This window comes from Bos mutus, chromosome 11 (genome assembly GCF_027580195.1).
Source record: "Bos mutus isolate GX-2022 chromosome 11, NWIPB_WYAK_1.1, whole genome shotgun sequence".
Lineage (NCBI taxonomy): Eukaryota > Metazoa > Chordata > Mammalia > Artiodactyla > Bovidae > Bos > Bos mutus.
The window spans coordinates 2,391,075-2,417,935 of NC_091627.1; the positions used below are offsets into that span (position 1 = coordinate 2,391,075).

General features: G+C 60.3%; 1 protein-coding gene across 1 annotated transcript in view; it reads left to right on the forward strand.

The window, feature by feature from the left end:
* The window catches only part of SARDH (sarcosine dehydrogenase), a 60,268-nt gene that overhangs the window by 13,271 nt on the left and 20,136 nt on the right, over window positions 1-26,861 (forward strand). The window contains 10 exon segments of the mRNA XM_070378689.1: window positions 1,994-2,098; window positions 3,309-3,438; window positions 7,425-7,511; window positions 7,808-7,898; window positions 11,670-11,811; window positions 14,506-14,589; window positions 16,574-16,687; window positions 22,127-22,265; window positions 23,688-23,801; window positions 25,208-25,355. Coding sequence (XP_070234790.1) covers window positions 1,994-2,098; window positions 3,309-3,438; window positions 7,425-7,511; window positions 7,808-7,898; window positions 11,670-11,811; window positions 14,506-14,589; window positions 16,574-16,687; window positions 22,127-22,265; window positions 23,688-23,801; window positions 25,208-25,355 — 1,154 coding nt within the window.

Sequence of the window (26,861 nt, forward strand, 5' to 3'; positions counted from 1 at the left end):
CTGAGGAGGCTTCTCTTCTCTCCTTCCTGTTCCGTTTCTTTGATGTCCTTTATCAGGAGGTTCTCTTTGTTCCTGGATATTAACTGTTTTTATGATGAAAGTGTTTTTATCTGTCAAGTACTTTTTCTGCACCTATTGAAATAAATTAGTGTTTTTCACCCTTTATTGATAGTGGTATATGACCTAGATTGATTTTCAGATGTTAAGCCAACTTTGTGTCCCTGAAATAAACCGCACTTGGCCAGGGTAGATAATCTTTTTTATATGTTGCTGGGTTCCGTTTCCTAGTATTTTGTGAAGGCTTGTTGTTGTTTAGTTGCTAAATCGTGTCCGACTCTCTGCAACCCTGTGGACTGCAGCATACCAGACTTCCCTGTCCTCCACTGTATCCCAGAGTTTGCTCAAACTCATGTCCATTGAATCGGTGATGCCATCCAACCGTCTCATCCTCTGGATATTTGCATCTACATTCATAACTGTCACAGTTTTCCCCCCCTCAAACGTCTCAAAAGATCTGTCAAACAGTAATATTTTCTGCGTATTCATACAGGGCAGAGAGAGCATGTAAAGTCTCCAAGCTGCACTGCCCTCCCCGAAGGGCTCTTCGCTCTGATCTTCTCCATCAGCCTCTGCTCCGCAGTCACCCCGGGAGCCTCCTCACCCGTCTTCTGTTCGTATGCGCTGCTCTCCGTGCACAGGGCATGGTCTCTGGCCACTTACTGAGAAGGCTACTTGGGGAGATAAACGCTTCTGTGTACATGAACGGTCAAAAAGAATCTTTATTCTTTCTCACACCCAACTGATGAGGAACTCTGCCTTCAAAGTCGTCTTCAGAATTTGCTGGACTTTGCCCTGGGTCTTCCAGCCTCCAGGGCTGCTGTTTCTTTACTTAGGACCCACCTGTTCCCTTGTGTCCCAGCGATCCATTCCAGCACAGCCTCTGTGCAGGCCTGGTCCAGTCATTCGTGGGCCCTTCAGGACTGAGACTCACAACTTTCAATCTGAGAAGTCATCTTGGCTTTTTGCTTTGACTTTCCTATGACTCCATTCTCCGTGTTTTCTCTTCCTGGAGCCCCTGTGAGGTAAATGTCAGCCCTTCAGGACTGACTTTCTAATTTTCTTACTTTTCCCTGTTCCTGATTCCCGCGCCTCATGTGTTTTAGCCTGACCTGGAAGATGTTCTTGGCCTCATCCAGTCCTTCTGTCAAACGCTCTTCTCTTTGATGAGGGACCTTGGCATCGGTGTCTCCAAAAGAATCTCCAGTCTGTTGTCGAGGGGGACGGCAGCCCACTCCTCACCTCCCTGGAGCCTGGGGTCTCTGGGACCCTTTTCACCAGAGACACGTCTGCAGGCCTGTGGGGTGGGGCTCGGGGCTGGAGGGCGAGGCGTCTGGACGGAGGGCACCCGGGTCCAACGGCTTTGAGGAGACCCCAGTCCAACCTTCTGTTCACATACATACACACTCTCTCTCACACTCACACACACGTGCATACTCACACACTTGCACACATGCACACACAAATGTGCACATGCCCACATGCACACACATGCACACACTTACACGCATGTGCTTGGCCACCGCCTGCAGGCTGGGCCTCTGCAGACTAGAGGGAGTATGGAGGCTGGCAGACTCTCCCCTGACCCCCCAGCCCCAGCTGAGGCACGGCCCCACCCACTCTGCCCCCCCAGCCCCAGCTGAGGCATGCCCCCACCCACTCTGTCCCCCTGGGCTGGTGGAGCTCTCCTGTCTTCTGCTCTCTGTGGCTTTACCTTTGAGCTGCCCCCTCCTCCCCACATCTCTGCTGCCGTCTTACGGGTGTGAGCGGGGGGCTCTGTCCACTGTGTAAGCGAGGCCCCAGGTCCACCGTGTCCTCAGGGTCCTACAATGAGGAGGAGGCACCGTGGGCCCTGCAGGGTCTGTGAGCCCTGGTGGAGGTGCTGGCCCACTGCCCTGCCCCGCTGACCCCGAGGCCTCTGTGCTCTGCCCTCCAGAACATGCCCAACGTCCGCGACCACGACGCCTCCGTCTACCTCCGGCTGCAGGGGGACGCCTTGTCTGTGGGCGGCTACGAGACCAACCCCATCTTCTGGGAGGAGGTGAGACACCAGGGCTCGAGGGGGTGTGGGGCTGCGTCTCAGAGCGGAGACGCCCTCTTCCGGAGACCCCCGTCCTGGAGCTCTCCCCCCACCTGAGAAGTGGCAGGTCCCCCATCCCATGAAGTCGAACCCACATTTCTCCAGCCCTTAAGAACCTGGCACGCGGGCATATACAGACCCGGGGCAGGCGGAGGGCTGGCCTCAAAGCAGCAGTAGTCAGAGGCTGCAAGCTATGCAGTGGGGACTCTAGTAGATGATGAAGGCATGTAAGCCCTCCGCCCATCAGCAAAGCATCCCTCACCCTCCCCTGCCCGCCGTGGCTCTAGCTGTGTCTCCCTCCGGCCTGGGCTGCTCTCCTGGCAGCTTCTGCAGGAAGCTTCATGCAGGCCCAGCTTCATGCAGGCCCAGCGCCCCCCTCAGCACCCTCAGCCACTTCAACCACATATGGGCCACCCCGGCTCTCGTATTCATGTGTTTAGTCTTCAAATTGAACAATAAAATGACTCCTTTCGGCCAGATACTGTTTTACTTTGGGGAGAAAGAGGAAGACCAAGATAAAAGTCTCTGTGCCCGGAGGCCTGTATTCTGGTGGGGAGACACACAATAAATAAACAAAGAAGTCACGTAATTTGGGATGGTGATCTGAACCCTGAGTGAAGTTAACAGGCTGAGGGTAAGCCTAGTGAGACTGGAGTGGAAGGATGTCCTTCAGACTGCGGTCAGGCACGGCTGGATGGGGGTCTGACATCTGAGTGGACCCTGCAGAGGGAGGGTGGGCAGCAGCTCGCCCATGGAGGTGAGGGCCCTGCGGTCAGACCAAGCTTGGTGTCCTCGAAGAACCAAAGGAAGGTCAGCGTGGCTGTGGGTCCACGGTGGATGTGGGCAGGGCCTGCTTATGTAGGGTTTTAGGAGACACAGAGTCACAGGGGGTCTTGGGGGGCTCGAGAGCAAGAAAGGGCCTGATCTGACTTGGGCGAATGGGTTGAAGGAGGGCAGCAAGCAGGAGGCCATTGCAACAGTCCAGGGCAGAGCAGGTGGGCCTGGGTCCACGCAGGAAGGGGAGCAGACAGGCCCTCTGGGGGGTGGAGGGGGGAGACAAACAGGGGACCGTCTAGACCATCACCACCCGATGGAGACGCTGGCCAGGGCCTGCCCGGCTCCGCACTCCAGGGGCCGGCCGGCACAGGGCAGCTTCCCGCCATGTCCCCAGGTGTCAGATGAGTTTGCCTTCGGCCTCTTCGACCTGGACTGGGATGTGTTCACCCAGCATATTGAAGGTGCCATCAACCGGGTCCCCGTGCTGGAGAAAACTGGGATTAAGTCCACAGTCTGTGGCCCTGGTGAGTGGGGAGGCCCGGAGCTGGGGGCGGGTGGGAGTTGGCCGCCCCCAGAGTGTGGCCGGCCGGCCCTCCGTCCTGGGCGGGCAGCACTGTGCGTCTTCCTCCCTGCAGGTGACAGACATAAGCCTGCCCCCGGGCCCCAGCCAGACCTCTGCCCGCCCTACCCTCCTGGGGGCCACCTGGGCTCAGTCCCTGCTTGAATCTGGTGCCTTCAGCTGTGAGATGGGGCTAGCCCCTCCCAGCGCCCAGTGAGGCTGAGCCAGGGAGCAAGGGCCAAGCTCGCTCCTGATGCTGTTCGCTCAGGGCTGCGGGCCCCCCGGGTCGGCCTCACCCCTCTGCCTTCTGGCCACACTCCCTCACAGCGTGGAAAGGCCCCACCTGGGGCCTCCCCTCCGGTCCCCAGAAGAGCTGGACCGCAGGAGGCTGGAGCAAAACGGCATGAACCAAAAGGCTCAGCTTCTGAGTGCCCGTCTCGGGTGTGCAGGGTACAGGCCCCGACCCTGCCTGCCAGCCGGCCGGGTCAGACCCCAGGCCAGGGCAGACTGGGGCCCTCGATGCTGGCATGTTCAGCCAAGACCACTCACTTGCTGTGGGAGGGCCAGCTGGCCAGGCTACACCGCAGACGTTCAAAGTGTTGTGACGGGGGTCACTCAGAACGCAGCGGGGAGAGGGGACGGTTCCGTGACTGGGCCTGGGGCAGGGTCATCCTAGGGTGCCCCAGGGAATTCAGGGGCCCCAGGGAGTTCAGGGACCCCAGGGTGGGGGAAGACCCATGCACGCCGAGCGAGCCGTCTGAGCTGAGTCTCAAAGGCTGCATGCAGATGGAGAAGATTCCAGAGTAAGATCTGAGCCCGGGGCCCCAGAGGCGGGCCATGGTGTGAAGGGGCTCCACGGTGTCCACTCAGCTCCTTCTGAGAGCTGAGTGCCTGGAGCCCAGCAGGCTGGTGGGGAGCTCCTGTGTTGGAGGCTGGGCGGAGCCTCTGCAGTAGGAACCCAAGGCGGTGGGCTCTGGGCAGGGTAGAAGGCGTGTTCCAGGGTGAGGGCGTGGAGGCGGGGGTGGGGAATGAGGCGGCCAGCCTGGGGTCTTGGCAGAGAGAGGGTGGCCTCTGGGCAGAAGAGGAGCCCAAGGCAGCCCTGAGGCCCAGACGTCTCAGCTGCAGGGCTGTGTGTGGCACAAGCCAGGGCTCACAGGGGCCTCTAAGATATCACTGGCGCCTCGTCTCGGCCAGAGGCAGGCTCTCAAAGCTGGTGGGTACAAGATGGGCCACCTAGAGGGCGCCATGTGGGGCGTTGGGGCCAGGGTTCCGGGTAGGGGAGCGGGCCTGCAGGCGCAGACGTGCCGCCCCATCCTGGCTCCAGCAGAATCACAGGGGTGTCCCCCTCCTTCCTGCACAGAGGGGCCCCTTTAATCCTCAACAAAGGCAAGAAGCAGGGAGCGTGTGCCTACCTAGCGGTGGAGAGAGGGTCAGAAAGACAGTTGCCCAGAGAGGAAGCTCTGGGTCTGAAACTCTGCGTTCCTTGACCCTTGGTGTCCTCGTCTATGAAATGGGTGGCAGGCCGAGTGAGGAGGGGAAGCCACACATGAGCTGCAGGTCAGCGGGCAAAGTTGTCCCTGCAGGCCGAGCAAGGAGTGAGGGGCAGGCCAGGCCAGGGGAGGGAGGGGTCCCTACACCCAGCCTGCGGCCTGCCGGGGCGCCCGGCCCTCCTGGGCCCCGAGCACATGGGGTCCAGACAGCCGCCAGCCCTGGCTGCTTCAATCTGTTCGGCTCATGAAGGAGCAAAGGTGAGCAGGCAGCTTTCCCAGAAGAGGTAGCTGGGGTCCCCCTGGCCAGCCCGGGAGGTTCGGGGCGCAGGGTGTGGGGCTCAGGCCGAAGACTCACTGCCCCAGGGCTTCCCGGGCCTGGTGGGGCTGGCAGGGAGAAAGCCAAGGCGAAAGCAAAGTTGCTCAGTTGCATCCGACTCTTTGTGACCCCATGGACTGTGGCCCATGAGGTTCCTCCATCCATGGAATTTTCCAGGCAAGAGTATTGCCAGGCCCGACACAATCCCAGGGAACATCCTGGCTCTAACAGGATTGCGGGTCAGCGACCCGAGAAGCCCCACTGGGAGAATGTGTCTGTCAGGACCCCTGGAGGCTGGTTTCCCAGCGTGAGGAAGGTTCTCTGGGGACACGGGCCTTTTTGCTGGCCGGTCAACGGCCCTCGGCCTCCGGGACAGAACAGGGAAGTCCCAGGACCCTTGACTTCAGGAAGCGGGGGGCCCTCAGACCTCTTATTCCAAGGTCGGGACGTCAGAGACAAGTTTGGGGGCCCCTGTCCCAGGCATCCGGCATCTTCTTGAATCATTTTTTAAACATCCAGGTGACCCTTGACCCCCAAACTTCCCTCCTGCTAACTTTCTGTGAAGACTGTTCAGAACATTCTGGAAACGTTTCCAGCACTCCCAGAATGCTCACCAGGTCATCCCCAAATACAACCATCTCGGGAGCCGCCCCGGCCTCACCCGAAGCCCTCCTGGCCTCCCCCGCTTGCCCCTCGCAGCCCGACCTGCACACAGGCCCCCTCATAGGACCTGGGCCCCCACTGACGCCCCCACTGGAGGCCCGCCAGGGTCACTGTGGCCTCCAAGGCCCTCACCAGGGGCCCTGCCCTTCTGTCCGCCCTGCCTCCTCCACCCTGCCCTGCGGCTGTTTGGAAGCCTTCTCAGGTCCCTGAGGCTGGCGGCCTCCTCCAGCTCAGATGCTGAGGGTCGGATACCAGGCTCGGCCGGTCACCAGCAGGGAGGAGGGCAGCGCTTGTGACCAGCACACACAGAGCTTAGGACCCCGCGGGGAGCCTGGGGCCCTGACCGGCCGGGCGGCGTCCGCCTCTGTGACCCGGGGTTCTGGTGGCGCCGGCACGGTGGTTAGGAGCGGCCTGCCCTCCGGTCACTCCAGACCCCTTATCACATAGCACTTTTTCCCCCCAGACACCCTCCTTTTTGCTTACTCATGCTTTGGCTCTCTGTCCCACTCACTCTCCCGGCAGCTCCCCGAGGGGTGGGGCCTGTCAGTGGCCTCCCAGGGCTGAGTTCTGGGCACAGACGGGTGGGCTGCAAATATTTGTGACCGAGTAACTCACAGCCCTGTGAAGTCCGCGGTCATCGGGACCATGATCCCTGTGTTACAGACGAGGGTCCAAGGCTCTTCTGAGCCAAGGTCACACAGCCAGGAATCAGTAAAGCAGGGTTCAAACCCAGGACTGTGGCTGCCAAGTGGGGCTCTTTATAATCATACCAGAGTGGGTAGCAGCAAGGATACTGCAGTGGGCAGTCTTTCCCTTCTCCAGGGGATCTTCCCAACCCAAGGATTGAACCTGGGCCTCCCGCGTTGCAGGTGGATTCTTCACCATCTCAGCCACCAGGGACGCCTTTTTAATCATGCTCGAGCGTTCCTCTCCATCAGTCCTAGCCTCCGTCCCCAGCACGCTGGCGGCAGACAGAAGCCAGAGGCTTGGTCCCCTCTCCCAGAGAACTTACAACCCTTCATTCACTGAGCGAGCATGTATCAAGCACCAACTGTTTGCTGGACCCTGTGCCTTGAGATACGGCAGCGAGCAAAGCCCGGCCCTTGCATTGCCGGGGTTCGACGGGCAGGAATGCCCTGCTGTGATACAGCGGGAAGCTGGCGCAGGGACGGGAAGCTGTGCCGGGGACTCGGGAGAGGTCCCCCGCCAGCAGCAAGTCACGAGACACACCTGGGCCCCACGAGGCGGAGCCCAGTTCAGATCATCAGTGAGGAAGACCTCAGCGGAACGTGGCAGGAGCGAGCAGGGAGGAAGCGGCCTCGGATGCCCACTCCCGCCTCAGTTATTGTCCTCTTGGGAGATTGCACCCAGGGAGGAAGCGGCCTCGGATGCCCACTCCCGCCTCAGTTATTGTCTTCTTGGGAGATTGCACCCAGGAGCATGTGGCCGGGAGGGACCCTCAGGCTCTCCCCTCCCTTTCAGAGTCATTCACCCCGGACCACAAGCCCCTGATGGGGGAGGCGCCCGAGCTCCGCGGGTTCTTCCTGGGCTGCGGCTTCAACAGCGCAGGTGAGTACGGGCAGCGCAGCTTCCCCGACTCCTGCCGTCTCGGAAGTGAGGGGCCCAGCTGGGCTCTCCTCCAGTTCTCAGAGCCGCCCCTTCCTGGGATGGGGGTGGGCCTAGGAGCGCTGTGGCTGGGACAGGGGTGGAGATGGGACAGGCCTGCCAGGAGGAGACATGTGGCACCCCAGGGGTGAGACCCAGGGCATAGGGGCTGACGCTGCCCACAGAGGTGGGAGGGGCACGGAGGTGGGGTGCAGGGCCTGGGGGCAGATTGCAGACCCACAGCTCTCTGCTCCTGCCAGGAATGATGCTGGGCGGTGGCTGCGGGCAGCAGCTGGCTTATTGGATTGTCCACGGGCGCCCAGAGAAGGACATGCACAGCTATGACATCAGGCGAGTGCCCATGGGGGCTGGTGGGTGGGCGGTGGCTGCCCTAGAATGGGGCGGCGGAGGTGATGGTTTGTCACTAAGTCGTGTCCAACTCTTGTGACCCCGTGGACTGTAGCCCTCCAGGTTCCTCTGTCCATGGGATTCTCCAGGGAAGAATATTGGAGCGGGTTGCCATTTCCTTCTCCAGGGGATCTTCCCGACCCAGGGATCGAACCTGGGTCTCCTGCATTGCAGGCAGATTCTTTACCGACTGAGCTACAAGGGAAGCTGCTGGGATGGGGTGGGGTGGGGTGAACATCCCGGGCTCTTTAGAAAGGAGCCTTCCCTGAAATCCAGAGGGCGTCTTGGAAGAGGTGGCAGTAAGCAAAGAAGGAAGAGGCCAGCTGGGGGAGGGGGCAGTGCTGCAGGGTGCCTGGGTTTGGCAAATCCACCGCCCTCTACAGTTTCCAGGACCTCTCGTCCCTGTGTCCTGCCCGACCTGTCCGACGGCTCTGGGGTCAGCAGTGGGATCCCATCGTCCCACTTTGCAGATGGGGAGACTGAGGCCGGGGGAGCAGGCTGCCCGGGGATGGGGCTGAGCCAGGGTGGTCACTGCTGGGATGTGAGCACGTCTGGGAGGCAGGCAGCCCCGAGTGAGACGTTGGCCGCACACTTCACTCACGGGGAGACTGGAATAAATCGGACCCCGTGCAAGCCCATCCCTCTGTAACGGGGATGTGAGGCGCTTGCTGGGAGCAGTGAGCGTGTCTGAGTAGGCGGAATGCTCAGCATCGGGTCTGCGCGTGAAACACTAAAGAAAGCTGAGCTGAGGCCAGTGTGCGTGCGGGGCTGCTATCGGAGCCGGGAGGCGTCCGGCTTGCCCACCGCCCTCTGTGAGCTGGAGCAGTGAGGCCCCGAGGCAGGGTCGGTGGGGCCAGGCTTCCGCTCCTCGGGTGGCAGTTCTGTGGCCTGAGCACTGCAGAGGGCAGAGGAGACAGCGGCTTGGAGAGGCCTCTGTGGGGGCCCAGCCCGTGGCGCTGTGATGGCTCTGGGCAGATGGGCTCCCTGGAGAGACCCCGGCTGCCCGGCAGGGCTGGAGGTGGTGGGGGTGGTGGAGACCACTCTGGTTCAGCTCAGCGCACCCTGGCTCCTCTTCTAACCTCGCCCCGTCCTGGCCTGATGGGGACTTTGTGTCCACAGGGGTGTGTCCGCCACCCACACAGACAGGCGGGCATACCCTGAGATCCCCTCCCCGTGGCGCCTGGCACAGCGCGGTCTGCTGCCTCGGAGACAGTCTGGGGCTGTGCCCACGTGCTCTCCCAAGAGAGGAATGTTCCAGAGATGATAAAGCTGCCCGGAGCCTCAGGGATGGGCCAGTCCCAGCCCCTCCGGCTACAAACAGCAGAGCAGAGGAGCCCTCACGGGAGGCGGCTCGCCTGAAGTCACCCGGCCCTGGAGCCACAGCCGCCCAGCTCCAGGCCTGCAGGCTGTCTGCCATCTCCCCTCCCTCAGGGGTGAGGCCTCCGCCCTGGGAACCGATGGACCAGGGTGCAGCCTGGGCCTCACCAACGGCCTCCCACCTCCAGGGCTGGTGGACGCCCCCCTCAGGGGCTCTGGGCCTCTCTCCCTCCCTGCCTCCTCTCACAAGCAAGACATCAGTGGGAGCGTCTTGGGGGCCCCTTCGTGGGTGCTCACAGAGCCGCCGCCCCTGCCCCGGCCAGCTGGGACCTCGGGTCACAGGTCGGAGAGCAGAGGGTCCCCGGAGGGAGACCCCCAGAGCTGTGATCTCGGGGCTGGGGGCTGGTCCGCCCACTCTTCCGGCCCGGACAGCGTGCCCCAGGAGAGGACCAGCTGAAGACGTCCGACCCGAGCAGTCCCTGACGTGGGACTTGGTGCCCACCCAGCACCACGCCCCGTCCCCACACACATACTGGGCGGCCGCCACCCCCAGGCCAGCCTCCGGCACGGCACCCGGGGCCTCTCAGCACTAATGAGCGGGGGTGGAGACGGGCCGCGGGGGCGGCGAGGCGGGGGTAGAGGGTTCTGTGCGGGGAGCGGGGGGCCGCGCTCGTCCCTGTGCTCACACATGCAGGGGGTTGGAGGGCAAGCTCGGGCACGGAGGTGACTGGGGGTCACCTGTGGGGGAGGCTCCCAGGGTAGGCCCTCCCTGTTAGCTGTGTGGCCAGTTCCCCTCTCTGACCTGGGTCTCTCCATCTGTGAAATGGGGACGAGGGTCCCCTCTCCCAGTGGAGGCGTCTGAGGTTCACGGTGGGGATGTGCCCCCCACCCCCGGGGCCTGGCCTAGGCGGGGCCCAGAGCGCAGGCCGCTGGTTTGAGGAGAGTCGCTGGGGTCCTGGCAGCCAGGAAAGGAGGAGTCGCTCCTTACTACATCGGGAGGGCGGCTGGACGCTGGTGCCCGGCTGCAGGCCCCTCTGCCCGCCTGCATGCAGGTGGGAAATGGCAGCCTGGGCTATGCGGGCCCCGGGGAGGGCCCCTCTTCCTGCTGACCCCTGCTGGTGCTCTGGCTCAGCAGAGTGCCTGCTCCTGACACCCACAGGCGTGCACAGGTGTGAGCAGAAGGCCGGCGGGGGCTGGTCCAGATGGGCAGGATCTGTCCGTCTGGGGATCACCCAGCCCTGCCCCAGGCCCGTCCCCCTCCTCGGTCCCGGCCGCGCCTGGGCACCCCCCAGACCCCCGTCCATGAACCGCCTTCATGCTGAAGCTCCTGGCTCAGTACAGGCCGGTCTCCTGTCCCGTGCAAGGAGCCAAACCAGGGCCCCACACGTGAGGCCGCTCTGAGGACCAGCCCTGGGTTCTCGCAGCCGGCACCCAGCCCCGCCCTGGAAGGGAGCCCCTTACGCGGTAGCAGCCGCTGTGAATGGAGTCGGCGTCAGAACCCTCACGAGTGTGGTCCCGCTGCCCCGCCCAGATTGGGCACCGTGCAGACGAGAACCACGTGAGAACTGAGAGTTGGCAGGCACGATGAGGCCCGGGCGGGGTCCCTGAGGACAGCAGCCGGTGGGGACGCAGCCGGGGGGGCAGTGGTCCTGGAGGACAAGCGAGATGCCCACAGATGGGGGAAAGGCGGGGGCTGGGGGTGTTGAGCTGGGCACCTGAGGGGTGGGCTGTGCCCGGGGAGGGCAGCGGGGCCCAGCGGGGCAGGCAGCCCAGCGGCTGTGCTCGGTTTGGCTCGGGCGGCCCTGCAGTCCAAGGAGGCCAGGCAGAAGGGCCGTCGGGTGGCCCGGCCATCGCGCCCGTGAGCAGGCTGGGGAGGCGCCTCTGAGCTCGGTGGGAAACGGCGAAGGGCCCGTAGGTGGAGCTGGACACCCCTGAGGGTGACGTGATCCCCCCAGTGGCCCGGGGGGATCCTGTGGGGATCCTGGCCACAGAGTCCCCGGGTGCAGGGTCTGCAGACACAGCTAGGGTCCCCAGACAAGCCTCCATTCCTCTGGGGGGTTTCTCATCTTCACCCCTTGTTTCTGCCGAGGGGGCCCCATGGAGAAAGAGGCTGTCACACCTGCTGACCCCAGACTCTGAAGACCCCAATGTTAACCTCCACTGGAAGGTCCAGGCTTCTGGGTGGCTCCCCAGTAGGACGAGGGGCGTGGCTTACCCCCAGCACGACCCCAGCCTGAGGCCCTGCGCCCACAGTCCCTGTGCCTGACGGCTGTGGGGGCTGCAGAGGAGGCAGCTGAGCTCCCCAAGGCTTGGGGGTGCCCGAGGCCCCTTTGGGGAGGACTCTGGGAGAGGACGAGGGTCCCCCAGGCGGTGACGCACCCCTCTCTGTCACCACAGGCGCTTCCAGCGCTCGCTCACGGACCACGGCCGCTGGATCCGGGAGCGCAGCCACGAGGCCTACGCCAAGAACTACTCCGTCGTCTTCCCCCACGACGAGCCGCTGGCTGGACGCAACATGCGGACGGGCCCCCTGCACGAGGTACCCCAGCCCCACGGGCCCGCTCTGCTCTGGCTGCGGCGCTCTCGGGGAGTCCCGGCTGCAGGGCACGTGAGGTGACGAGGCGGCTGGCTCGTTCCCGGCATTTGCGGGTAAAACGCGCTTGGAGCAGCACAGGCGGCAGGGTAGCCGCGGGGGCAGATGTGTGCAGTCACCGGTCAGGAGGCCGAGCCAGGCAGCAGCCTGCCTGGGCCGTCGTTCCTCCTGACAAACTTCTACTTATATGATGAAACCCATCGTCAGGTGCCCTCTCCTGGGACCTGCCCCTCAGCACTCTTCAGGTCCCCAGCAACCCAGGCTCTGTCCCCCTGCTCCTATCGTCCCCATTCCATCTCCATTCCCGCTTCCTTGCCCTCGTCTGGGGCTGCATGCTTAGCTTACCTGTCTGCAAGGACCCAGCCAGCGGGGCCCGGGCCTGTCTCTGGGTACAGAGCCTGACTCTGGATAGATGCTCAGGGACTGCCCATCCCCTGGACGGGTGGAGCGGGAGGCAGGCGGCAGGCTCAGTGAGCAGGTGGTGTTTATAGAAGACAGGGCCTCCTTCCTCTGAGACCAGTCCCTGGACCCCAGAGGCAGCTGGCGTCCACGCACGCTCCCCGCTACCCCACCAGGACAGAGTCAGCAGAGGTTCCTGGGCTGTCCCGCTCTCCGGCCTGGCCTGGAGGGCCCGGGGGCAATCTTGGGACCCCTGTGGGTTCAGGTTCCCCCCGCCTGACCCCAGGCTTTCATCACCCGCACTGTCTACGTAGCTCAGCTGCTTCCCAAGGAACACAGGGTTGCTCCCCAAGCCTGGGGTGGAAGGAGCCGGGCGCAGACAAGCTGTCCAGGCGCGTACAGCTGTGCCTGGAGGGGACTTGGTGGGCGCACAGCCGTGCCCCCGGGGAGGCATCTACATTCACGCAGGCCTCCACTTCCTCCTTAGCCGCCCCCTCGTGACACCTCCCGGCCGCTGACGGCTGATGTGTGTGTCGTCGGGGAGGCGACTTGTCTCGGCGGAGGCGCCCCCTTCTTACTGGAGGGCAGCAGGCTTTGTGTCCTTGTTCCCAGCCCCTCGGACGCCCAGGGAGACATCGGGGTGTCACCAGCGGGCATGTGGCCGCGTGCGTCCTCCCCCTTGAGGCTGGTGGCCCACAGGGAGGGGGAGACACAGGCCGTCTGGGCCTCGGGTGCCCGTTGGTCCTGGCTGGCACTTGTAAGTCCTGCCAGACTCAGCTCCCAAGGCCCACTCCTCCTGGGCTCCAGACATGGCTGGGCCCCGGCCCCAGGACCTTCTAAACCCAAGAGTGGAGATTCTTTTCTTCCCCCACAACCGCATTTATTTTCAAAGCGGTCTGCCACTGAAATAACTTACTGCGTCTGCTGTAATGTTTTATTGTGGCAAAGTGCGTGTCACATACAACTTGCCATTTGAACCTGAAGTGCTCAGTTCAGGGGGCTTCAGGGCCTCCATGCTGCTGTGCGACCATACCTCCAGCTAGTTCCAGAACGTTCCCGTCACCGCAAGAGGAAGCCTCGTACCCGTTAAGCAATAACTCCCCATCCCCCGCCTTCCAGCCTCGCGAAAGTGAAAGTGAGTGAAAGTGTTAGTCGCTCTGTCGTATCCGACTCCCTGCGACCCCGTGGACTGGAGCCCGCCAGGCTCCTCCACCTATGGGGTTCTCCAGGCAAGAATCCTCCTCCAGGGGATCTTCCCGACCCAGGGATTGAAGCCGGGTCTCCTGCGTTGCCGGCGGATTCTTTACGTCTGAGCACCAGTGCGCTACTCTCTGTCTATGGGGACTGGCCTCCTCTAGTCATTTCAGATAAATGGAATCATACACCATGCGGCCTTTGGTGACTGGCTCCTTCTCCTTAGCTTGCTCCTGGGGTTCATCTGTGATCTAACAGGTGTCAGAATGTCCTTCCTTTCGGAGGCTAACGCCCCGTCGTATGGGTGGGCCACACCTGCCGCCCCTGCATTCGTCAGGGCTGTTGTGAACACGTGTGTGCACAGCTTGGCCGTTCCCCTGGTTTCATTCCTCCTGGGTGGACACCGGCTGTGGCATCACGGGGTCCCCGGCTGTCCTGTAACAGACGCCGCCAGCTGGGGGGCTCGGGCTCATTTCTCACCGTTCTGGGGGCTGGATGGTCAGGGGTAAAGGAGCCCACCGCCCGGTCCCTGGTGAGGGCCTTCTTCCTGGCTTCGGGACGGCCATCTCCCCGCCGTGTTGGCTCCTCCTCACCTGATAAGGATCTGGGCTCCGCCCTTGGGCCCTCATTTCCCCTAATTCCCTCCTCACCAGCTCTGTCCCCAGTACAGTCACTCTGGGGATAAGGCTTCAACACAGGAGTTTGGGGTGCAGTTCCGTCCACAGGAGAAGGTTGTTCTACAGATTGGGGATTCTTAGGGCGGGCAGCTGGGGTGCCAGGGGAGACCTAACAGATCGGGGATTCTCAGGGCGGGCAGCTGGGGTGCCAGGGGAGACCTAACAGATTGGGGATCCTCAGGGCGGGCAGCTGGGGTGCCAGGGGGACCTAGACCTGGACTCAGAGCCTGGGCTTGGGTCCTGGGTCTGAACACCAGCATCTCTGTATCGTCCACGCCCTGAGGTGTCAGGTGGCGGGTCCCGGCCCCCCTGCCCTGCTCTGGGGGTTCACCAGGCCTGAGTCTGCTCGCTGTGCCCCGCCCCCCAACAGGAGCTCCGTGCACGAGGCTGCGTGTTCCAAGAGCGCCACGGCTGGGAGCGGCCGGGATGGTTCAGCGCCCAGGGCCCAGCTCCGGTGAGTAGGCCCCGGCACACGCCCGGCCCTGCCCTCCAGCCCCGCCCACTGCCCACCCCCGCGTCCGCACCCCTCGCTGTCTCTGGCGCTCGGGAGCCTGGTGAGCCGTGGGGTGGGAGGCTCGTCTGGCCTTTGGAGAAGTCGAGCCCCTGCTGGTCCGCCCGGTCCGCCTGTGACCTCGGGGCCCTGCCACGGACGTCACTCACCACCCACAGTGCCCGGCCTCCCACCGCCTTAGATGCGCCAGGGGCCCAGGAAAGCTGGTGCTCCACAGCGAGGAGGCCACACACGAGACTCCCCCGTTGACGGGAGAAATTAGAGCATCTTCTCATAATGTTGTTCATATATTTTTGGCGGCTGCAACTGTTAATGTGAGTAGGAGGATTGAGCACAAAATGACGCATTCCGTGTGTTAGTTTGTAAGTTGGGGTTTTCGCAGTGTCCTGGCCTCTGGGTGCCCTCTTGGGGGCTCCCAACTCCCACCCAGTTCCTCCCAGGGAACTGGGTTCTCAGAGGAAAGACTGGGAACCATCCTGCCTGTGAGGCCCTGGGTCTCTGGGGCAGGTGGTGTGATGCTTTAATACAACCAGGGGGATAGGAGTGGATCCAGGTTTTTACAAATGAAAAGCCCCTTCCTGCCGCTATACTTCAGCAGCCACCTTCCAAGTGCAACCTATCTCCCATCTCCATAGCAACCATGTCCCAAGGCAAGTTCCTGATGACCTCTGGGGTCAGCAGAGAGGAGAGGCCTGCACAGACCCCTCCCTGCCTCCAGCCTGGTGCCTGGAAGCCCCTCTTTCCCAGAACCCATGGGCAAGGGGAGGAGACCACAGCCAGAATCAGGAACACACCCTTGGTTCGTAGATGGGTGGGCTTTGCAGCCCCCTCCCACCCAGGAGCCACCCTGGGAGCCCAGGGCATTGGGCGGCCGGACATCCCCTACTCCCTGCTTCCTGGCCAGGCTGCAGCAGGCTGGGGTGTTCCTGCAGGGGCCTCAGGGGCCAGTGGGAGCCACTTGGCAGGCCAGGGAGATGACTTCCCGCAGAGACTCCTGTAAAGGCCTTCCCTGGACCAGGGCTCGGCCAGGAGCTGGGGGTGGGGACTGAGGGGGTACTTGGAGGAACAGAGAGGCCCAGTTCAGTCAAGACCTCACCCTCAGCTCTTACTGGTGAGAAGAGACAGGGCGGGGCTGGCCCTGCTGCGGGTGAGAGGTGCCGGGCTTGCTCACGCTTTTCCAGGAGTGGCCGTGGAGTTGGGAAGGAGGGGCTCCATCAGCAGGAACAGGACTAGAGTGGGGTGTGGGGTTCTGGGCCTCCCTGAGAGCGGCTGGCCAAGCACAGGAGAGGCCAAGGCAAGAGGCGCTGAGTCCCAGCCTCTGGGGCCCACCGCCTTGCCTCAGGCCAGGCAGTCAGGGCTCTCCGGGGACTGGAGGCAAGCGTCAGTCTCTCTGCACCTTGGTTCCCCCACCTGTCCAGAGACTCTCCCTTCCTGAACGTGCAAGACCCTCTGAGCAGGGCCAGGCCGGAGCGGGACCGCATCCTGGATCGCCATGGCAACAGCATCCGGAATCCTTGCGGCAGCCACCCCACCCCTGACTCTGTCTCTCTCTTCTTCAGCAGGCTGACCCCTGGGCCTCATCGCAGCCCCTCGGCACTGAGGCGGAAGCCCTGGGGTGGCCCCTGGGGTCCCAGTCAACCCGCCCTGTTTGCTGTTCAGCCCCCTCTCTCCCCCTCTTTGCCTGCCCGAGCACACCCCATTTCTCCTCCGTCTCGGGCCCCGCCCTCCCACTGCTGCGGAGACCACAGTTCGCTCGTGCCATGCTGCTGGCATGCCTGAGCCAGCCCCGTCCGAAACGTGCTGCCCTGTGATGGGGGTCGGACCTGGCGAGGGCAGGGCCCAGATCCGTCTGTCCTGTGGGCCTCGGTCTCCAGGCAGCGTGTGCAGGGAGGAGGGCCGGGCTGTGACACCCCCTCGCCTGCCGCAGGTGCTCCCCTACGACTACTGCGGGGCGTACGGGCATCGGGCCCGCGAGGACTACACCTACGGCCGGCTGCTGGGCCAGGAGTACACCTTCAGCTTCCCTCCGCACCACGATGTGGTAGGCCCCCAACCCCAAGGGGCAGAAAGCTGGGCGGCACTTTGGGCCGGTCGGGGGAGGCGCCCGGGGAGCTCCAGCCCTCTCCCAGCCGGCTCCCTGTACCCCCATCCCGTTTTGGGCTGACTCAGTTTTGAGGCAGAATAGGTGATGCTCTCCTCGGCCCTCCGGCTGTTCTGAGACTTTGCCAGTGGCGCGGCCTGCTGGGGGCATCAGCCAGGCAGCCCGGCCTGGCTCAGGCTGTGTGGTCTCGGGCCGGGGATTCATCTCTTGGAGGCCCTCAGAACCGCCCCCAAGTGTGACTGTGGGTGGCGAGCCCCCTGCCGGATCTGGGGCCATGGCTCCCGTCTGCCGCTCTGACCGAGCAGACCCAGAACAAGGAGGTCCAAGACGGGACCCCCAGGGGGCGAGCAGAGGAGACCGCAGCTGGGGCCCGCTCACTGCCCAGCTTGCTCCGGAAATGGGCAGGTGTGGCTGCTCCGGTGGCTCCTGGGCCCTTTCAAGCCCAGCTCCCTGGTACAGTGGGAGAGGAGGTGATGGGGTCCTAGGGGCCAGGCCTCCCCCAGGTCCGCATCACGCTAGGGGTTCTCAGTGTCTGCAGAGAAGACAACTCCAGCGTCCCTGCTGAGACACCCAGCTGTTGTGTTCCAGAGGAGAATGTGCTCTCTGTATCCGTGAGCATGTGGCCGACCGCACAGGGGGATGAAGGCTCGCTCAGTGTCTACACTGGGCTGGGGCCACGGCCTCAGCCTGGGGGTTGTCCCCAGAGACGGGAGGCCTGAGAAGCCTCCTGGACGTGGGACCCCTGCAGTCGTGTGAGGCCCCTCACTCAGAAGCACCCTGGGCTGGGTTTCGTGCCCTGCTGCTGCTGCCTACAAACTCTGAATGTATCTTGAGCGTGGCCCATACCTGGACTTTGCACCTGATCCCGTAGGGAAGGAACCACACGTCCCCCCAAGCTTGCTCTAGTGAAGGCGCTGGGGAAGAGGCTTCTGAAACCGGAGGGGAGGCACGTGCCTCTGGAAGTCCAGGAGGCCCTGGGGCTGCCTCTCCCAGGAGCGAATGGGACTCCGTCTGGCACCTCCGCGGGGCGGCTTCCAAGGCCCACGGGGTGTTCAGGCCCTTAAGGATGTGGGCGCCGGGCCGGGGTGCCAGCTCCACTTCCTGGCTGCATCCCAGCAGAGGCGCCTCGACATCCCGGAGCAGGAGATGCACGCTCGTTCTCAGCCTTGGCAGCTTCCCCAGCCCGGGCAGATGAGACTTGGCCTGCAAGTTGTCTGGGGGTTGGATCTGCAGCCCCAGCAGCGTAAGCGAAGGCACCCTGACGCCTGACAGTGGAGGGGGAGCTGTAAAGGGTGGTGGGGTCTGGACAGTGGTGAGCAGCGGCCTTTGGGGTTCAGGAGATGAGTCAGTGGGACACTGTGTGGCAGCCAGCTGCCCCGGGGTGGAGGGCAGGGAGCTGGCCCCACGCTGGCCAGTTTCCCTGATATAGAGACTCGCCATCCATGCCCTCCCTCCCATCCAGGTGGAATCACTGAAGACACGGTGGGGAGGATGCACTTGGGGGCCTCTTGGGGTCCGGGCACTGCTGGATAGACCCAGGCTCCATCATTTCCTCCTGTGTAACCCTGAGCAGACCACGCCCCGTGCCTGGGCCTCAGCAGGCAGCTGGCTGTAAGGCTAATTGTAGACCGCTGGGCAGTGGCGTCTGAACCGTGGGATGGGGGAGAAGGCGCGGGCTGCTGGCCCTCTCGCGGCCTCTGCCCCTCTCTCATTCCAAACTCACCTTCCGGAAGCCTCTGATCTACGTCCTGTCTCTGTAGATGTATCGTATCTGGACGTTTCCCGTAAGGCACTCACACAGTGGTGGTCTTTAGTGACTGGCCTCTGTCGCCTCCATGTTTGAGGACATGTCAGTGCTTTGTTACTTCTTCTTCGGAACAGTATTCCATGGCAGGGGTACACTCCTTTTTATTTATCCATTCATCTGTGGACGGATGCGTGAGTCATTGGACTTTGGGGCCATTGTGAATAATGCTGCTCTGCAAATGTGTGCACAGGTTTTTAGGCAAATGTTTTCAGTTCTCGTATCTAGGAGCGGGAGTGCTGGGGCATGTAGTGACTCCGCGTTTAACATTTTTGGGGACCTGCCGAGGGTTTTCCAAAGTGGCTGCACCATTTTATGTCCCCACCCTTGGTGGACGAGGTTTCAATTTCTCTATCCTCATCGGCGCTCGTAATTCTGTTTTTGGTTCTAGCCATCCTCGTGGGTGTGAAGTGGTATCTCAACGATCTGAGTTGCGTTTCCCCAATGACCCATGATGTTGAACATCTTTTTTATGTGCTTATTTAGCCATTTCTCTGTCTGTTTCGGAGAAATTTCAATTTGGATATTTTGTTCATTTTAAAATCGAGTTGTTTGTCTTCTTACTGGGTTATAAGAACTCTCTATACATTCTGGATACAAGTTCCATATCCGATTTATGATTTGTAATTATTTTTTCCCTTCTGTGGGTTGTCTTTTCACTTTTTTAGTGATATCATCGGTAGCACAAAAGTTCCTAATTTTGATGAAGTACAGCTTATGTACTTGACATGGACATGAACTTGGGCAAACTCCAGGAGATGGTGAGGGACAGGGAAGCCTGGCGTGCTGCAGTCCATGGAGTTGCAAATAGTCGGACATGACTTGGTGACTGAATGAAAACAGCTTATGTATGCCTTCTTTTGTCCCTGGGGCTTTGGTGTCATATTTAAGAAAGTGTTTCCTAACTCAGGTCACAATGGTTTACTATGTCTTCTTCTCAGAATTGTGTAGTTTTCAGTCTTATACGTAGGTCTGTGGTCCATTTTGATGAAGCTTCGTGAAAGGTGTAAGAAGGGACCCAGCTTTAGACTTTTGCAAGTGGCTATTCAGTTGTTCGGCACCATCTGTTGAAGGTTACTCTTTTCCCCATTGAATTGTCCTGGCATCCTTGCGCAGATCAGCTGACCATAAGGTGAGGGTTTATCGCTGGACTCTCCATTCCATCCCACTGATCTACATTTCCATCCGTATGTTTGCACCACTGTCTCGAGTACAGTAACTTTGTAGTAAGTTTTGAAATCAGGAAGAGCAGATCTTCTAGCTTTGTTCTCCTTTTTCAAGATTGTCTTGAACATTCCAAGCGCCTTGCATTTCTGTATGAAGTTTAGCCTCAGTTTGTCAATGTCTGCCGAGAAGCCCGCTGGGGTTTTGGTAGAGACCCTGTCAAATCTGTAGACCAACATGAGGTGCTACCCTCATCTTAGCAATGATAAGTCTTCATCTTGCAAACACGAGAGGCCTTTCCATTTATTTAGGTCTGCTTTAATTTTCTTCAGAGACATTTTCTCGAGAGTACAAATTTGCCCCTCATTTGTTCAATTTATTTGTAAGCCTTTAAAAACTCTTTTTGAAGATGTAAATGGAATTATTTTCCTAATTTCATTAATGGCTCACTGCTATTGTATAGAAATTATTTTTTTGTTTATGTTGACCCTATATCCTCCAACCTGGTTGAACTATTTTATTAATTATAACAGTTTTTTTTTCAGTGAGTTCTCTAGGATTTTCTATATGTAAGATCATGTCATCTGCAAATAGAGATAGTTTTACTTCTTCTTTTTCAGTCTGGATACCTTTTATTTCTTCTTGCCTAATTGCCCTGGGTCGGACCTCCAGCACAATGTTCCCTAATGACCAATGATATTGAACATCTTTTTTATGTGCTTATTTAGTCATTTCTATATCTTTTTTGGATAAATTTCTATTTGGATATTTTGCTTATTTTAAAATTGAGTTGTCTTTTTATTGGATTATAAGAATTCTCTATACATTCTGGATACAAGTCCCTTACCCGATTTATGATTTGTAATTATTTTTTCCCTTCTGTGGGTTGTCTTTTCACTTCTTTAACGATATCACTGGTAGCAGAAAAATTCTACCAATACGATGTTGAGTGGAAGTGGCAGAGGGGACAGCCCCGTCTTGTTCCTGATCTTAGCAGCGGACATCCAGTCTGTCCTCATTAAGTGGGATTTTGCTCGTGCCTTTTATCAGGTCAAGCAAATTCCCTTTTAGTTGTAGTTTATATGGAGTTTTTATCATGACCTAGTGTTGGATTTTGTCGAATACTTTTTCTGCATCTATTGAGATGACCATTTGGTTTTTGTCCTTTGCTCCATTAATATGGTACATTATATTGATTTGGGAATGGTGAGCCAGACTCCCATTTCTGGAATAAATTCCACTTGATCACGTAATCCTTTTTATATGTTGTTGAATCTAGTGTGTTAGTATATCATGGAGGTTTTTTGTATCTATAGTCATGAAGGATATTGGTCTCCGATTTTCTTATGAGGCCTTTGGTTTTGGTTTTGGGGTAATGTTGGCCTCACGGGAAGAGTTTGTGAAGAACGGGTATTAATTCTTCTTTGAATGTTTGGTAAAATTCACCAGTGAAGCCATGTGGGCCTGGGCTTTTCCGTGTGGAGAGTTTTAAATGACTGAAGAAGTCTCTTTTGGTTGTAGATCTGTTCAGACTGTCTGTTTCCCCTTCAACCGACTTCAGCGATTTGTGTCTTTCTGGGAATTTCTGTTTCGTGTCTGATTTATTGGTGGACAGTGGCTCACAGGAGTCCTTACAATTCTCTCCTATGAATTGGATAGTGACACCTTTCTTTCATTCCTGATTTTAGCACTTGGAGTCGTTTTTGATTCTTGTAATTTCAGTTAACGATTTGCTAATTTCACTGAACTTTTCCAAAACCAGTTTTCCATTTGCTGATTTTCTCTATCTTTTGAGATTTTTGTTTATTTCCTTTCCAGTCTTTGTTATTTCTTTCCTTCTGCCTGCACTGGGTTTAATTTGCTTTCCCTTTTCTGGTTTCTCCAAGCGGAGTGCGAGGTGGCTGACTTGAGAGCCTTTGCAGGTGTAACGTCGGATGAGGCGGCGCTGGCCTCCGGCGTCAGTCTGCACACGTTGTTTCCTCGTGTTCATCCCTCTCCAAGGGTTTCCAGTCCTCCTGGTGACCTTTTCACTTGATCCACTGGTTATTAAGAAGTGTGTTTTCTAGTTTCACTTATTTGTGAACTTCCCAATTTTCCTTCTGCTGCGGATTTCTAATTGGATTCCATTGTGGTCAAAGAACACATTCCGCTGGCCTTCACCCTTTGGAGCGTATCCTCTCGCGGCCCGCGCTCCCCCCGGGTCTCCTGCACCCGCAGGGCGCTCTTCCCTGCGCCCGAGGACACTGTGCACATGCGCACCAGCAGGGCGCTCTTCCTGCGCCCGAGGAGAGTGTGCACGTGCGTTTCTAGCTGGAGGGGAGGAGAGGGTCTTGGAGCCCAGGGCTGTGGGGTCTTTCTCGGGGAGGCGGGTCCCGAAGCCCCCATGGTACCCCAACTCTGGAACTTTTCAGATCAAGAAGGAGTGTCTGGCCTGCAGGGGGGCCGCGGCCGTGTTCGACATGTCCTACTTCGGGAAGTTCTTCCTGGTGGGCCCAGACGCCAGGAAGGCTGCCGACTGGCTCTTCTCCGCCGACGTCAGCCGGCCCCCAGGTATGGAGCGGGAGGGCTGCGTGCCTCCCCCGCCTCAGTGCGGCCCTGGGCACAGGCTGACCGCTCCGGGCTCACGCAGCTCACGGCTCTGCCCCCAGCCTAGCCCTGGGCCCCCGCCTCCAGCCCCCTCTGCCCTGGTCGCCAAGCCCCAAGGCCCAGCCCCCTCCACCTTCCTCTGCGTCCTCCACTATCCACCTCTGACTTTGTTCCAGAGGGGATTCGAGGCAGCAGGCCCTCAGAACAGTCTCCTGGGGCTGAGGAGCCTGTCCATTCCCCCTCTAGGAATGCTCTCTCCGATAGGGTTTCTAGAATTCAGTGAAAACACAGGATGCTCACTTGCATTTGAATTCGGAATGAAGGATGAATAATCCCGTGGTGTAAGTGTGTCCCAGACAGTGTTTGAGATCCTCACTTCCCCTTTTTTCATCAACCACGCGCTTAGCGTCTTCCCCACCCATCTACCTGCCCCCAAACTCTCCCGGCCCCACTGCTGTTACTTCCTGGTGATACTGCTGCACCGAAATACCGCACTGAATGGCTTTAAACAACCCTCATGTGTTGTCTTAAGAGTCTGACGCTGGAAGTTCAAAGTCAGGGCCAGAGACCGTGGGATCTCCTGGCTTCCGGCCGCGGCCGCCAGCCCACAACTTTCAACTACATCACTCCAGCCTCTGCCTCTGCGGTCACAGGCCGTCTCCCTGCGTATTCTTCTTCTAAGGACATGAGTCGTGTGAGATCAGGTCCATTCTCATGAGTTCTGATCTTCTTAACGTGATCCCGTCTGCAAAGACCCTATTTCCAGATAAGGTCCATTTTTCAGAGGGACTGGGAGTTAGGACCCCAACACACCATTTAGGGAGACACAGTGCAACCCATTACACCATGTATCCTGCCAAACCACCCACACACCTCATCACATGCCCCTGCTACCCACCTCCCTGGTCCCCCTCCCCCCATTCACCCTGCTAACATCCTTCTACCCCCCACCCCCTCCTCCCATCCATCCCTGCCCCTCCCCTCTCCCCACCTCCCCATTCATCCCCGTCTTCCATCCACGTATTCATGTATTCAGCATTCATGGAGCTTCTGCTATGCCAGGCTTGGCACTCGAGCACCAAAGTGAATGAGAAGTAAATCCTGCCCTGAAAGTGCCCCAGCGTGAGGTGGGGGGTGGGTGGGAGGGATGGGTGGGAAGAGTCACATTTCAAAATAAGTAAGTCTTCTTGCTCCTTCCTCCTCCGAGGACGGCGGTGCTCGGTGGCCTGCCCGTCCCTCTCTGGGTCATCGAGTCACGGCGGCATCACCAAGCTGAGAGGCCTATCAGGGTTCCCCCGGGCATCTGGCCAAGGCTACCCGGCCCTGAGGGACCGCCCGCCCTGCTGAGCGGCTCCCCCCTCTCTGGGGTCTTTCTCCTGCCCGCAGGCTCCACAGTGTACACGTGCATGCTGAACCACCGCGGGGGCACAGAGAGCGACCTGACCGTGAGCCGCCTGGCCCCCGGCCCCCAGGCCTCCCCGCTGGCCCCCGCCTTTGAAGGTGAGAGGTGCCCCGGGGCCCAGCAGCGCCCCGATGGCAGCCTAGCTCAGTGAGGCGGCGGCCAGTGCGGGACGGGCGGGAAGGGCTTCCGAGGCTGCTCTGCAATCCCGCGTGTGCCCGCTGCGGTCAGGGCCTGGGAGATCAGAGGTCTTGCCTCAGGCTGAATGCAGCCTTTGTTTGGGCAGCGGTGCTGAGCCCTGAGTGCTCGGTGGTTATGCCTTTGAACCTGCCTGTCCTGCGGGGTTTCAGGGCGGCATCAGCATGCATGTGCTCATCTCACCTGCCCGGAACAGAGTGAGCCACGGATAAGGCCGTGCCTCCCACGTGGAGGGAGAAGTTACCTCCTTCCTGCCTCCGGCATCTATGCCGAATCGGCTGTCTTGGTTCCCATGGAACTCCCAGTCTGAGGCGGGGGACAGATCCTTGGAAGATCTCCAGCTCTGGGCCCAAGCTGATGCCTGGACTGCCCTCTGCAGGTCCTCCACTTCTGCTTGCATGCCTCCAGTGACAGGGAGCTCAGCGTCCAAGCCCCTTATCTGTACGGGTCTGATTCCCTGAGCGAGGTCTGCTGCCCATCACGTCACCCCTCGGCGGGCGTGGGAGCCGTCTGGTCTCTCGTGCGGCAGCCCCTCCCATCCAGGAGGGAGAGCGGTGGCCAAGATCCACAGACAGTGGGCAGTGACAGGTTCTCCAGGGACCGAGGGCCACACGGCCGTCTAAGGTCGCCCGCCTGGGACGGTGGCTCTCAGGACACCAGGCGGAGCTGGGCTGCCTCCACTCAGCAGTTCCCGGGGGGCGGTTTGGCCCAGTGGCTGCTCCACAGGCTGTGGACTCAGAGCTGGCTAGAGGCAGTCTTCCACGTGGGGCCTCTCTGAACCTCAGTCTCCTTTTCAGAAACCCGAGGGTGTTGACGCGTGTCAGCCTCTGGGGGAGGGTCAGCGGTGTAATGGCTTTAAAATTCCAGCCTCTGAAAGCCCACCGCTGGGAACCCTGGGAATGGGGTGGGGACATGGGAATGTGGAGAGAGATGGGAACTGGTGAGGATGCAGCCTCAGAGAGGGACAGAGGCTTGTCCGAGGTCACCCAGCGCTGGTGGCTGAGGTGGGACTCAGGATCTCCCGAGGGGTGACTGTGCTGGGGGCGCTTACACTTCCCTGGATCACAGACCCTTTGAGAAGTGGGAGAAAGCCTTGGACGCTCCCTGAAAATGCTCCCTTGGCATTCTGTCCTGTGGGCGATGAGAACCCAGAGCCCCATTGGGAGGGTCCCCCGACTCAGGCCTGGGTGGCTCACGTTCAAGGGAGGAGGGCTTGTTTCCTCCACGGAGGCCTTGGGCCGCCCCTCCTGGTCCTGCCTCCTCCTGCCTCCCCGCAGCCCTGCTCTGAGTCCCGGTGCTTCTCCTGCAGGCGACGGATACTACCTGGCCGTGGGCGGGGCCGCAGCCCAGCACAACTGGTCCCACATCAGGACCGTGCTGCAGGACCGGAAGTTCCGGTGCCAGCTCATCGACAGCTCCGAGGACCTGGGCCTGATCAGCGTCCAGGGCCCGGCCAGGTGAGGAGAGGATGGGGACTTGAGGGCCGGGGTACACCTCGTCCCTCTGTCTGGGCCCAAGGCAGAACCATTTACTGGTCTAGAATGGGACGCGGTGGGTAGTGAGCTGAACGTGCCGGCGACCCTCAAGAGGCCAAGCAGGAACATGCTTTTCAAAGCACTGGGATACGGAAAAGCTCTTAATATATGACTCATACTCAATATCTGAGGGTACAGGGGTCGTGGAAGTCTGGCAGGGATGCCTCTGGATGGTTGATATGGCCTGAGAACTGTGTGTGCCATTTCTAAGTGGGCGGAGCCAGACTGGGGCTCCCTGTGCCACCCGGGCTGAGAATGGTGCTCCGCAGCAGGAGGACACCGGCTCCTCCCTGAGCACCTCCAGTGACTAGGTCTACGGACGATCATTCGCTCGTTGATTCATCCTGTGAGCGTTTACTGAGCTGTGTTCCCACCCATGAGGAACCGGCTCCCAGAAGGCCCTTGGATGCTGGCTTCTGCCTGGACAGTCTGAGGCAACGGGACGCCTGGGCACGTGTGCACTTTGGAAAGACCCTCTGGCTGGGCATCAGGGAAGGGCTGGGTGGGCGCGGGGTGGAGGACCAGGGGCAAGCCCCGCGTGTTGGCGCCGACCAGCGGGGTGCCTGGGGTGCTCCAACAGCTGCTCCAGTCCTGACCCCGCCCTTTAGGTGGTGAGAACTGCTTTCTTTCCTTAGTGGTGAAGAAGAGAGGACAGTGTGCCTCCAGCCAGGTTATCCCCCAGCTGCTTGCTGAGACGACGCACGGCTGTGTCCACGGGCATCCCTGTCAGCCTGGGGTCACACCAGGATCCCTGGTCGCTGCCCTCAGACCCCGCCACAGGGTCCGTTTTCCCTGGGGCCTTGGAGCTGGCCAAGCCAGCAGCTCCGGGCTGGGTCCTGGGCGGGTGGACCTCCCCTCCCGGGCAGAGCTGCAGGTGGCTCTGCGTGTGCCCCACGTCGCCCAGAGGCCCACGGCGGACAGGCCGGCAGTAGTGCTCGCAGAGTCGGGGTTGGTCCTGTACCTTATCCATCAGATGCTGGACCTCGGGCTGCTCACGAAAGCCAGTATCTGTTAAGGGGACCTTGGAGGAGACACTGGAGGAAATGGGACTCAAGCCTTGGCACTCTCTGAGGGGCCAGTGTTTCAGACAGAGGGAGCGGCAGGTGCAAAGGCCCCGTGGCGGGAGGAAACGCAGCGACGGCAGGGCTGTGGGGGAGGACAAGCTCAGAGGCCCGCGGAGGCCAGAGCTTGCAAGGGCAGAGGCTGCTCCTCCAGGAGAGGGGGCTGAGCAGAGGAGGGGCACGGTTGGACGTGGGCTTTATCGGGGTCTCTGATGCTGGGCCAGAGTATGGGAGGTGGGCAGGAGCTTCAAGGGCCAGGGGAAGGAAGGACTCCAAGGAGGGAGTGACGAGCTGTGTCCGGGTGGTCAGCGGACAAAGACTGAGCATCGACAGGTGGGTTTGGCGGCCCGGTGGCTCCTGCGGACTT